Below are 12,398 nucleotides of genomic sequence, written 5' to 3'. Positions count from 1 at the left end.
GTCAGGGCCAAATGCAGTTTGGCTTATATTCACTTGGTGCCTATTACATATCAAATTTAAAAAATTAATTTCTTCAATCTCTCAACTGAATCATTTCTCCCAATCAAAGGAGGAGGAGGTACCTGAGGAGCACTAGTGGCCACCAGGAACGCATTAGTCCTTCCTGGGTGATCATAGTCATGCATGGCTGCAGCCACGTACAGGGCCATCAACTCTAAGGCGGGGATATTTCCAGACAGACACCCGTATTTATCATCTGGCACACTGTACATTTTTGAAAATACATATCCCATATGTCCATGGGTAAATCCACTGTCAGAATCTGAAAAGAGAAGATCGAAGTAATAGACATTTAAAAAAAAAGAATTAAATTTATCTTGACCCCCTTTAAAAAGTACTCTTGTTCCCCATAGTTCATAAGGAAGCATGGATGTACTTCACATGTACCTGAATCACTTGCTGATCCGTGATCATTTATCACAGTTGAGAGGCCTGGAATAGGTTGTGTAGTAAGAAACCAAACAGCGTGTAAGACGTCAGTGGCATGGATTCTGTTATGATCTATAACCAATGCAAAGGAACAGCCATTAATTTGTGACTCTGGGGTCCAAGGACTAAGAGTGCCATCTACTGGATAATTAGTTTAGTCCTAACATTTTAATATCCCAGTGACTGGCAGCCAAACATTCTAGAACAAATACTCTTTGATTATCTTTCCAATTTTTCCATAATATCCATAGTACAAGAAAAAAAACACTCAGTATTCATTGTTCATGCAGCTGTCTGAAGCATAAAAATCTGTATCCATAGCATACCAGGAACCTAAGGTATGCAGGAAACTCACAGTGTGAACAATTGCAATGCTTGCACTTGTACTTATTTCCATGCTTCTGTACAAGGCTGTGCAGAGGATTAGAACAGAGAAAGAACCATGGCATTCTTCACCTGGACAGACCAATGGTCTGTACCCCTCAATATTTCATCTCTGATAAATGGTGCCCAAACATGATCTGTGAATAGAATACAGGAGTATTCTCCTGTAATGAAACTTAAAATACTATAAGAAAAATGAATAACATATCTTTTATATACTAATTAAAGCCACAAAACAAAATTAAAAGCTAAAATCAATAACGCTCTCTGATGTAGAAATTCTGATTTGGGAATACTATTCTAGGAATACCTAAAAAGAAAAGTAAATCTTCTTTGTATAATAAGGTAAGGAGCTGGGCCATTTAGAAGGGTAAAAACTATGGGGAAACCAAATCTCCCAGTAACCACGTCATTGCGACGGGAAAGGGGGGTCTACTCTGTAAGCAGTTCAGCTTCTACTGAACAGTGACCAAAGGCCCAGAGCCTTCTTGGCTCACCTTCTTTTTCTGGTGCAATTCTTCTTTTCCCTCTTGTTTACCATGCCCTTCCTGACACTTCATTGATTGGTATGTTTTGTTGTACATGTGCTTACTTTATACAGTTTATTTTTACTGACCAACCATGATACAGCTTCCTTCTCCAATACAATCACACATCACTTAACAATGGGGATACCTTCTAAGAAATGCATCATTAGGCAACTTTGTCATTGGGAGCTCCATAGGGTGCACTTGCATAAACCTAGATGGCATAGCTCTCTGCACACCTGGGCTACATTGTATACCACCGTCACACAGGCAGTCTGCCACTGACCGACATGTTGTTAGGTGATGCATGACTATATTATGTCTCTGAATACTCTTGAACAGATGAGGGGGAGAGAAAACAGAGGAGAACAAGATGCTAATGGGAATTTGGGAGAAACCCCTGTTGCCTGGTCAAGGGAGAAAGAAGCAGCTGTGCTATCTGTGGTGTTGGCAGCGTGCAGGGCATGGAGGTAGATGGAGCGTGTTTCCTACAATTCTGGCAACTTTTAGGAGTCCACCTTTAAGTGACCTGGGTCATTCAGTTGAGGAGCTGGGTGAGGGTTTGAGAGGAGTCTTCAGAAAAGCTTTGAGAATCAGACCTCCTTAGGCTACCAAGCATGGCACCGTCGTTGCTGGAGGGGAAGGCTAGCATCACCCAGTCCTTCAGAGAATTATTTTGTTAAAACTGAAGTCTGTATCTCTGTGTACAGACTGTCTCAGGTGAGTCAAAACAATTATATTTTATGTCTATACCTGTGTCATGGGCAAAGTGGATCATACTCGAGTTTCTGGATTTAGGAGAGCTTTGAATTTGTCTCTGTTGATATTTATTACCTGTGTTACCCTGAGTGAGTTACTTAAAACTCTAAGTTTCACTTCCTTATCTTAAAAAAAAGAAGATAATAATTCCTATTTCATAGCACAATGGTGAGAATTACAGAAGGGAACATATTTTAAAGTGCCTGATATAGTAAGGTTGAAGGTAATGTAAATATCATTCACATAAAATAAATTGTTACTGTTAGAACAAGATGGTTAATGAGCACAGATTACTGGTGTCCCCTCTATGATCTGTAAGAACAGAATGCAAACACTAAAATAAAAGCCATGCTAAGTCCTGGAGGAGGAAGAAAGCAGTAAGGACCCTACAGAGGAAGAGCACAGCAGCTGTGTGGAGGGTGCCACTGGTAAGGGACATGTTGGGAGAGAGTTTCTGACAGTGCTTTTCCATGTTGCAAGCTGGGGAAATTATTGTGCAAGTAATTATGGTGGCCACTGCTAGTCAAGGAAACCTGTGCATGCACCCAGCATTACAGGGTGGATGCGGACAGTATCAGGGGCCGGCAGAGCTTGACTGGGGTGAGAAATAGACATTAGCAGATACAGGGAACTTGCAGCTCGTGAACTGTACTGCTTCCTGCTCTGTTCTCCACGCCAAGGCCCAGGTCTAGTAGACTTTATAAGCAGTATTTCACACTTTCAATGCAAACAATGCTATCTAAATAATATATAGAAATAGAAGTATATAGAGAGAAAGAGAAAATGTATAGATCTAGGAGAATTATATTGTCACTACCGCTTAAGCAGTATGAAAAATCCTTTGGCCTTTTAGTCAATAACATACTTATGAAACAAATATTTAGTTATCATCTACTATGTGCAAGCATTGTGCCAATTTTTCATACCACTCTTGCTCTTACCATTTACTCCCTGGTAACCAACTCAGCAGCAAAAGTACCCAGGAAAGAAGTTAGCTGTGTCAACAGAGAATCGACAGATTTCTATAAAACGCAAACATGTCCTCCTTTCTTATCTGTCTCTATTTTAAAGTCTAGGTAAGGATTCAAACTTTGGTAAGGATTCTGGTTACAAATTTAAAAGCTTTCACGTTTTCTCCCTTCTTTTAGGAAAATTTAAAATTGTACTTAGAAGTATAATAAAATTTAGTTTCTAAAATATTAGATCCCTGTCATATTAATCTAACCCTATTTTTGTTACTTAGGTTTTTTTCATTTAGTTATGAATTTATTTAGCTAGAGATATTAGAAATATAGTTCTCTACAGTAAATATCAAAAAATAGACACACTGCAAATTTTTATATATCCTAACTATAGTTATTTATAAATAAAGCTTTTAATAATTATCCATATTAGTATAAATTTACAACCCTTCCACATGCAAGGTATTATTATTTAAAAGTGATCACCAATCAAGCTAAAGCTTACTTGTGAGAAGGTATAAATAAATCCCCTTTATGGAAAGTGAGGCTTCTAATAGAACATGCAGGTTTATTATAACAAAGTCCTTTCAGTGAGTATGAAAGGAATACCCACAATTTTAGGAAAATATCTATTTACTGGTAACATATAAAAATGTAATAAGAAAATGTAAAAATTAATTAAGAATACAGAATATGGAAACTTTTTTTAACCCTTAAATACTGTTCAACTTTCCCTGTGATTTAATGGTAGTAACTTATTGCATCAATTACTCGGTGGAGCTTGACTGTAGTGGACTATACCACTAAGATATATTTGGAAATATAACATCCATTTGTAAAGTTTGTCTGGTGACCTGCTGTCCTTTATTGTTTCAGTGGCTTCTTTTCTAGAAAAGTTTATTTAGGTAGCTACTTAACCTTTCAGAAATCACTAACACATGTCAATCACTGACATCCGACCAGAATGGGCCTCGGGAAAATATTAAGAAAGCAAGACTTATCTTGAGATCCTTTCAGACTACCCCTTCCTCATGTCTCTCTTCCAGTCTCCGCAGCCCCATTGACAAGGACTGTGATAGGGGCCCATGCTCTTCAGCTCCTCTGTCTTCTACTCCCACTACTCTATTCTGCCTGCATTTTGGTCCCGTATTCTCGACCAAATCTGATTTGTAGATTTGATTCTTCACTTTCCTTTCCTACCATACATCATCAGCTGTGCACTTTCACCCCAGTGTAGCATGTGCATAAGATCTTGATAAATGGTATATTGATAATGGATCACGAGGTCAACGTACTGACAGCTCCTTCTGGAAATACTTGTGCTTTACCTGTCTCCATCTAATTTTTATTTATTTCTTTGTAACTACAAAAAGACATGGGTTCTAAAGTCTAAGTTACATAAAAGCAAATGCAAAACTTAAAAGTTATAATGTAATTTTTTAAAAGACTTTATTTTTAGAGAGGGGAAGGCAGGGAAAGAGCGAGAGAAACATTAATGTGTGATTGTTGCTAATGTGTTAAGCAGGATAGAACAGGTCTCCTACTGGGGACCAGGCCTGCAACCCAGGCATGTGCCCTGACTGGGAATCGAACTGGCGACCCTTTGGTTCACAGGCTGGCACTCAAGCCAGTGAGCCACACCAGCCAGGGCTAAAACATGATTTAAACAACATATTTCTAAGGCATGTTCCAACTAATACATTATGCTTGACTATTTCTCTTTCTATGAATTTATTTTCTAAAAGTACCACATGGTTTCCACACATCTCACAACTCCATGGATTGGATTTATGGACATCTCCAGTTCCATGCTTTTTAGCAAGTAGGACAATTCTACTTATGTGTTCTGATGCTACCTACTGAATGCTACATACTGCAAATATGATTTAACATCTTTGTGTTCCAATTTATGATTATAAATGACAAACTTTTTCTCACAATATTCAAGGTTCATAAGATTGAACACTAGTGCCCTTTCCTTTGGTCTTCGCATGTATGTCATTTAAAAAAGGTTCCAATACAACTACTTCCAGATGTTTCTATTTTTCTATTTTATTACTTAGACCATCATCCTACCCGCCCTCTACCAGCAGCCACATTTACTTTGTATTGAACAGTAGTTACTGATCTAATTCTGCAGATGCTAGAACAAAAGTTGAGTTCAGCCAGTAAAAGGAGTACATTATAAAATGAGCAATAAATTGAACACTTAATGATTTACTTAGCACACACTTACATTGCCCTGTGTAAGGCACCATTAATCTTCATGCTAATTCTTTGAAGCAGATATTATGATCCCCATTTTACAGATTCCGAAATGAGACACACAGAGGGTAAGGCCCAGGCTCTCCTACAGCCGGTGAGTGCAGGGGCCGGAGGTCTAACACAGGCTACCATCTCCTGATCTCTATACCGTGTGGCCACATGGCATGTTACAACGTGCAATTCTGCGCTAGCTGCTAATGGTTCCACATCCTAATACTCACAGAAAATTCTATGGATTTTTATAGTATTATTTCATAAATTATTTAGACTTACAAGGAATTTCCCTGTATCCACTCTCCAAAGCATGAAAGTAGTTCATAAATTCCCTAACTGGAATTTTGAAAGCTTCAAAGAGGCCCATGTCTTCGAAAAGTCTGTATGATACCTGGAAAAAGGAAAGACAAAACCTTAAAAAAAACATTCCTGGGTGGGTATTATATATAGAAAGAGAAAGATTTAGAAAAATTTTTTAAAAATCAAATTAATTTACAGCCAGTGGAGATACATAATGGGAACATCCAGTCAAAAGGATATTGAAGACTTCTATGTGCCACAAGGGGTACACATCTGTTTTTAAAGATAGAGACATACACCCAAAAAACAACCAACCGAAAATCAGTACACCTTATAGAAACATATCAAGACAATCCATTCAATCAATTGTGTGATATCCATAACTGAAGAATATTTACTAAATTGTTAGTTATATAGTACATAGTGTAAGCACTAATAAAAGACTGAAAGCTTAGTTTTCCAAATTCTATATATCATATATATTACAGATACATATTTGTGTGTGTATATATATTATATACACATATTCAAGCCATATATATGTAAAGTTTTCCAGAGGATAAAGGATTCAGAAATGTGTCTCAGTGAAGAATAAGGGAGAGTTATGAGAGAGAAAAAAGGGGTTGCTTTCACTAAAATATGTAGAGAAAAAAGGTTTATTCTAATCCAGAATAAATAGCAATGTTCGAACTATTTTTCCTAGCTTGGGTTCTTTCTCCTCTGAACATCTGTTCTCCATCCAATTTCTCTCACAATTTGAGTCTCTTTCTCTTAATTTGAGTTTCTAGGGACTCAAATTAAATGAATGCCTTTGGATGTAACTGGCATTTTTTGAAATGCACATGATGAAGAAAAAGTGGATAAACAGACAGAAAAAGGTTACGAGGAGAGAAATGGTTATTCTGGTGGCAGAGTGGAATAGAGCTCCTTGTAAAGTGACCTTACTTCAGGTCACAAAGACACGGTGTTGGTTACAACTCAGGAGATTTTATAAAAGAATGACTCATCATTTTTATCTGCATTCCTTCATAAAATTATCTTAAAATATGTCCTCTAAATCTTTGACACGTTAGTTAAATTTCCATAGTTTGTTATGACCTTTAAATCTATTCAAATTCAATAACATTTAAAAATTATATATTCAATATTTCTCACTATGCAATATGTCCAGCAGAAGTAATGCCTGCTTGAGTATGGTTGGTAGGGTAGTAATATGGGTGTGACAATTTTAATTTAGTTTAATTTAATTTTAATTTGAACATTTCACCTAAAGTGTCCTATGGTGTGCTTGAGAGTGATATTGTTATGTTACAGAATTACATGCTGATGATTTGGAATTAAAAAGGGATATTATTTATGCCAGACCCTGTATATGTGACACATATATACATACGTAAAAAAGGAGATTCATTCGTTCAGCATGTATCTATTCAGTGCCTACTATGTTCTAGACAATTCTTCATATATGAAGCATATACATGTATGTGTGTATACGTGTGTATATAAATTTGAAAGGACATATCTCAAAGATCTAGTCCTTCATGGAGCTTAAGCTCTACTAGAGGAAGGCAGTAAACAATAGACACACTAAGAAAAGTATATACTGTGACAGAAAGTTGCATGTAAGTCACATGGAAAAAGAACCAGGGGACCAGGGATGCAGGACTGGGAGTACACAGAAGGTACTTTTGGAAGTATGGGCTTAGGATAGTTATATTCAGGTGACATTTAGCAAAGAATTAAAGGGTATGTGAAGCGAGGAGGTACATGGATATCTAAGGAAAGAGTTTTCATGTAGAATGAAAGCCAGTGTAAAGGCCGTGAGGTTTGCTTGCTCCATTCAAGACAAAGCACAAGGCCAGCATGGCTAAAGCAAAATGAATGAGGACAGAAACAGAATCGAAGCCGGGATTGGTGCAGCCTGGTGTTGGACAGCCAGACTGCCCACTGGGAGGACTTTCACTCTGAGTGCAGTAGGGAGCCTGGAAGATAATGGCATTGGAAAGTCTGTGTGTTTTAAAAGGAGCACCGCAGTTCCTGGTTGGGAACAGAGTATATAATGTGTATATTAACTTCTGTGGTTTTCTTTTCACTTTGAATGGCAAGTATATTTAATTTGTACCCTTTTTCTGTGTAATATAACATTCCTACCTCCTCTCTTTAAAAATGCAATAGAAAGTGAAATTTATGGTTTCTGTAATATTTCAGGTCAGTTCTTCTTTGAGTTATTTCCTTTTTACTGCCGCTTTAGATGATATTTGAGTTCCTATTTGTAAATACCTAATGAGGTTAACCAAACATATTACTTCAATAACACTAACAACTACTGACATATACATACTCACATATGCACATATGTGTGCTTATAAATTTACCATTTAATAAGTGAGAAGGCAGCTTTAAATGTTTACATATATTATTTGCATGTAATTAATCCTCACAACACCTTCTGAGGTAGGTATGATTAAGTATTAACATTTGAAAGCAGAAGAAACTGAGGTACAGAGAAGCTGAGTGACTTGTCTAAGATCACATAGCTGACACCTTATGAGAACCAGAATTCAAGCCAAGCAGCTTAGCTTCAGATTTTGTACTTTTAACTACTTCAAATCCTACCACTAATATTTGCAAAGCCATTACAAATAACTAAATTTTCCTAATATTTTCTTTAAACATTTGATGGATGAATTTAAAAAAATGAAAACAGCATATTTCACAGTATGATTTTAAAACAGAAGAATTTTCACTAAGAAGTTGTTAAAAATCAACCACCAATAATCCAAACTCATAAATAAACACCATCATTGACCAGGTAAATATTGGTAACTAAAAACTGTAAGCACTATTCCAAAATTTGAATAATACCCTTTCAAATTTATTCAAATAAACATGATAGTGATCTAAAAGGCAAGCAGTATCTGAGACTGACTTGTCCCACTCTACATATGTCTCTCTTAGTCTTTTGAAGTAAGACTTTTTCTGTGTAGTTTCAGCCAAAAGGTGATTTCTTGGAATGTTCAAGTTAATTCATTTCAGCTGTTCTAAATTCCTATTAAGGTGAAAAAAAATACTTCTACACAGTAAAACTTCATGATCTTTGTCGTTACAAACTCAAATCAAAGGGAAAAAACCCACGAAGTTCTCCTTAGCAGTGCGAATAGAGCCGCACTTCCAAAGAGTTTACCATTTTGTAGACTGAAAAACAGACAGTGATCTCCAGGCCGCCGAGCCCTTCCTCTCTGACAGCTGCCTGTTTTCTGCATCTATGAGTCTGTTTCTATTTTGTTGGTTCATTTAGTTCATTAAATTTCACTTATAAGTGAGATCATATGGTATTTGTCTTTCTCTGGCAGCTTAATTTCACGCAGCATAATAACCTCCAGGTCCATTCATACTTTTGCAAAAAGTAAGATTTTCCTCCTTTTTTTCCCAACCACATAGTATTCCACTGTATACACATATCACAGCTTTTTTTATCCACACATCTACTGATGGGCACTTTGGCTTTTTCCAGGTCGTGGCTATTGTGAACAATGTTGCAATAAACATGGGTGCATACATTCTTTTGAATTAGTGTTTTTGGGTTTTTTTAGAATATACTTCCAGAAGTGGGATTGCTAAGTCAAAAGGTAGTTCCATTTTTAATTTTTTTGAGGAATCCCATACTGCTCTGCACAGTGGCTGCACCAGTCTGCCTTCCCACCAACAGCGCACAAGGGTTCTCTTTTCTCCACATCTTCACAGCCCCTTGTTGTTTGCTGATTTATTGATGAATGGATTAACAAAAAACATACATACATAACATAGAGACACACACAACCATGTGGTGACAGCCAGAGGGGAAGGGGTGGGGTAGGTGGAGGTGAGCAAACAGGGAGAAATGGGGACAGAAAGACTTTGCTTGGGGCAGTAGGGGCACAATGCAGTGTGTGCAGATGATGTCTTATTAGTTGCACATTTGAAGCCTATATGCTTTTGCCAAACAATGTCACCCCAATAAACTCAATAAAAAACAATCAACTCAATAAATAAAAATAAAATTAATTCTAACCCAGAAAAATAAAAAATACCAATAAACAATAAAAAGTAAACAAATAGATGGAATAAATAGTAACATAATAAAGATCATGCAATTATGTATTTATTTTAGTTCTGAACTTAATTTTAGTTTAGTTTTTAGACTGGAAAAATACATGAATAAATTTTGTCAAAATCTAGTGACTAATTTTCTCAGGTCAAGCTCCACCGTCCCCCTCCCTGCAGCTCACAGAACTTCGAGGGGAGTTGGGTACCTGCCCTGAAATCCAGTTTGCTGTCACTAGTGCTGTAAACCAGTTGCTATTATAACCCCTTTTCTGCTTACTCTGCATTTGGAGAGCTTAAGAGATATAATAAGTGAATGTGTTTCACAGGAGCTAAAAAGCAATTGAAAGAAGATAAAAGGCTGGACTTCCAATATGATGTATCTGTATTCAAATCATGGATCCACTATGTACCCTGTGGTTGTAGATGAACAGTACATCTTTTTGAAACCTCAGTGTCCTCTTCTGTAAAATAGAGATTAAAAAAAATTCCTGTATCAAAGTTACTGAAAAAATGTGTAGTACATTGGGGAGCCTGTGATGTATATATCAAGTACAAAAGAAGGTGAGATTATTCTCCTCAGTAAAAGAGAGAGAAGACCTCTTGGCCACCGTCGCATTTTCCTGTGGCACTTTTACAAGAAGTCACTCCTTCCGGATCACAGTCTGCAACAGGTTTCAGAAAGCGGAATATAAAACCTCTCAGGAGGAGCCCTGATGCGTGAGGCCAAGGTGAACTGAAGAAAAGTGGCTGCCCTGAGTACTACTCAGCCATAATAAAGGATAAAATACCGTCATTTGTGACAACAGCGATGGTATCATGCCAAGTGAAATAGGTCAGTAAAAGCAAAGAATCAGAGGATTTCACTCACGTGTGGGATATAAAACTGAAACTCACAGATACAGACAACACTTGGGGTTAGCAGAGGGAAGGGGGTTGAGGCATAGTGAGGAGTAAAAGGGGACAAATACATGGTGATGGAAGACGGTTTGACTTTGGGTGGTAGGCACACAAGGCAATATACAGATCATGCAGTATAGAAATGTACACTCGAAACCTATATAATTTAATTAACCAGTATCACCAATATTTTTAATTTAAAAATTATTTTAAAATATTAAAATACAAAGAAGAATGGCTACCTGTAAACCTGTCCTTAAATCATCTAGCATGAAATATGTTGCTTAGCACTGAGGAGAATGGAAGAGAAGAATGGGACTAATAATCCCTAATGAAAGAATAAGGGCCATTTTATTTTATCTTGTTTATGGTCAGGTTTTGCTTATTGAGATCATTCAAATTCTTAATTTCTGTATTTTTTCTCTCTCAGAGAAACAAATGTTTCTTTATTCAGGAAATCTTGAAAATAGTATAGCTTAAGTCTTGTTACATAGCTATAGTTTGCATTCTATATTTCTTGTGATACATAAAGGTTGTTTATATTAAAATATAGAGAAGTTTATTTGATGAGTTTCTTATAGCACTGGGGGATAGATATTTCTGCATGTATCTTAGTTTTGAGAAGGCCTGAGCACTGTAATATTACAAAATTTAGAAGATAGTCAATGGAAATGATTATAATAAATCAGCACTTCCTCTTTTGAGGGCTTGTCAGTTTTTCTTCTGCTGCATTCTATGAATTTTAGATCATTTCTCTATCTTGCTTGTGTATCCCTGTTCTCTCCCCCAAATATATATTTTAATTACAGAATATGGTATTTTACTCATTTGAATTTCCAATTATCCTTGTTAACTGAAGATGAAGAAACCTACAGAATGTTGGGTACTAAAATTTCCTTTCTGCACCCAATATGTACCTGGTATCAAGTGTGTACAGAACTGTAACCAACCAAGGAATGTTTTTTTCTACATTTAAAGTCATAGGTATGAATGCATTTCTTACTTGACTAAGAATACGGCCACACTTTCTTCCTATTTTTTCCACCAAATCAAAAATTGGAAAATTCCAAGTGTTTAGCTGTTCCATAATTGAGTCCAAGTTATCCATGACAAGAGGTTCAGGAGCTAGAATTGGTTTGTCCTAGAATAAAGATGAAAACATTTTAACGACATACAGTTTTTCTACAAAGCAATTCATGCTGATAAAGAACTGAGTTTACTTGAAATAAATGACTTAAAACTTCAGGGTGAATGGGTGATCTTTAAAAAAAAATTGAGAACAAGACATTGGCCCCAAAGTAAGGAGAAAAGGTCGTGATGCTATTTCAAACCATTAATTTGCATTGTTAGGTGCTTGTTTGCTGGTTCATACATGCTATAGCAACCAAAAAAAAATCAGTAAGTTTATATAACTGCTTTTGAGTTTACTGTGGGGTTCCTAAATAAAGATTCAAGAGCTTCAGAACATTTTGGAATTGTATGTAAATTTATCTCTTTATATGTTTATGTAAAATTTTCTGGGATGAGCATTCCCAGCTTATACTGGACTCTCGAAAGAACTCATGAGTGGAGAGGGGAGTTAATCACTCCTAGCATAATTGGTCAAATTTGCACTACTGCTTCAAAATCAGCACTAATCCTGCAAAATGGCAACAGACACATTTTTCAGGGATTTCAATTTACTTCATGTGGTGTACAGTTTCCAAAGAATATTCAGTTGTATAAATGTATAGAC

At 36.5% G+C, this 12,398-nt stretch overlaps 1 protein-coding gene across 2 annotated transcripts in view; it reads right to left on the bottom strand.

Moving 5' to 3' along the window:
* Window positions 1-12,398, bottom strand: part of PDE3A (phosphodiesterase 3A) — a 272,742-nt gene that overhangs the window by 12,512 nt on the left and 247,832 nt on the right. For both annotated transcript variants that reach the window (XM_037136661.2, XM_037136662.2), the window contains exons 9-12: window positions 11,667-11,804; window positions 5,660-5,771; window positions 448-561; window positions 123-322 (exon numbers count right to left, since the gene is read on the bottom strand). In XM_037136661.2, the coding sequence (XP_036992556.2) occupies window positions 123-322; window positions 448-561; window positions 5,660-5,771; window positions 11,667-11,804 (564 nt within the window). The remainder of the gene's footprint in view (window positions 1-122; window positions 323-447; window positions 562-5,659; window positions 5,772-11,666; window positions 11,805-12,398) is intronic.

The sequence above is a fragment of the Artibeus jamaicensis genome, unplaced genomic scaffold, assembly GCF_021234435.1.
Source record: "Artibeus jamaicensis isolate MK-2021 breed Jamaican fruit bat unplaced genomic scaffold, CSHL_Jam_final contig_233, whole genome shotgun sequence".
NCBI classification, from domain to species: domain Eukaryota; kingdom Metazoa; phylum Chordata; class Mammalia; order Chiroptera; family Phyllostomidae; genus Artibeus; species Artibeus jamaicensis.
The sequence above is the reverse complement of the archived record's forward strand: the minus strand, read 5'-3'. Positions and strand labels throughout refer to the sequence as shown.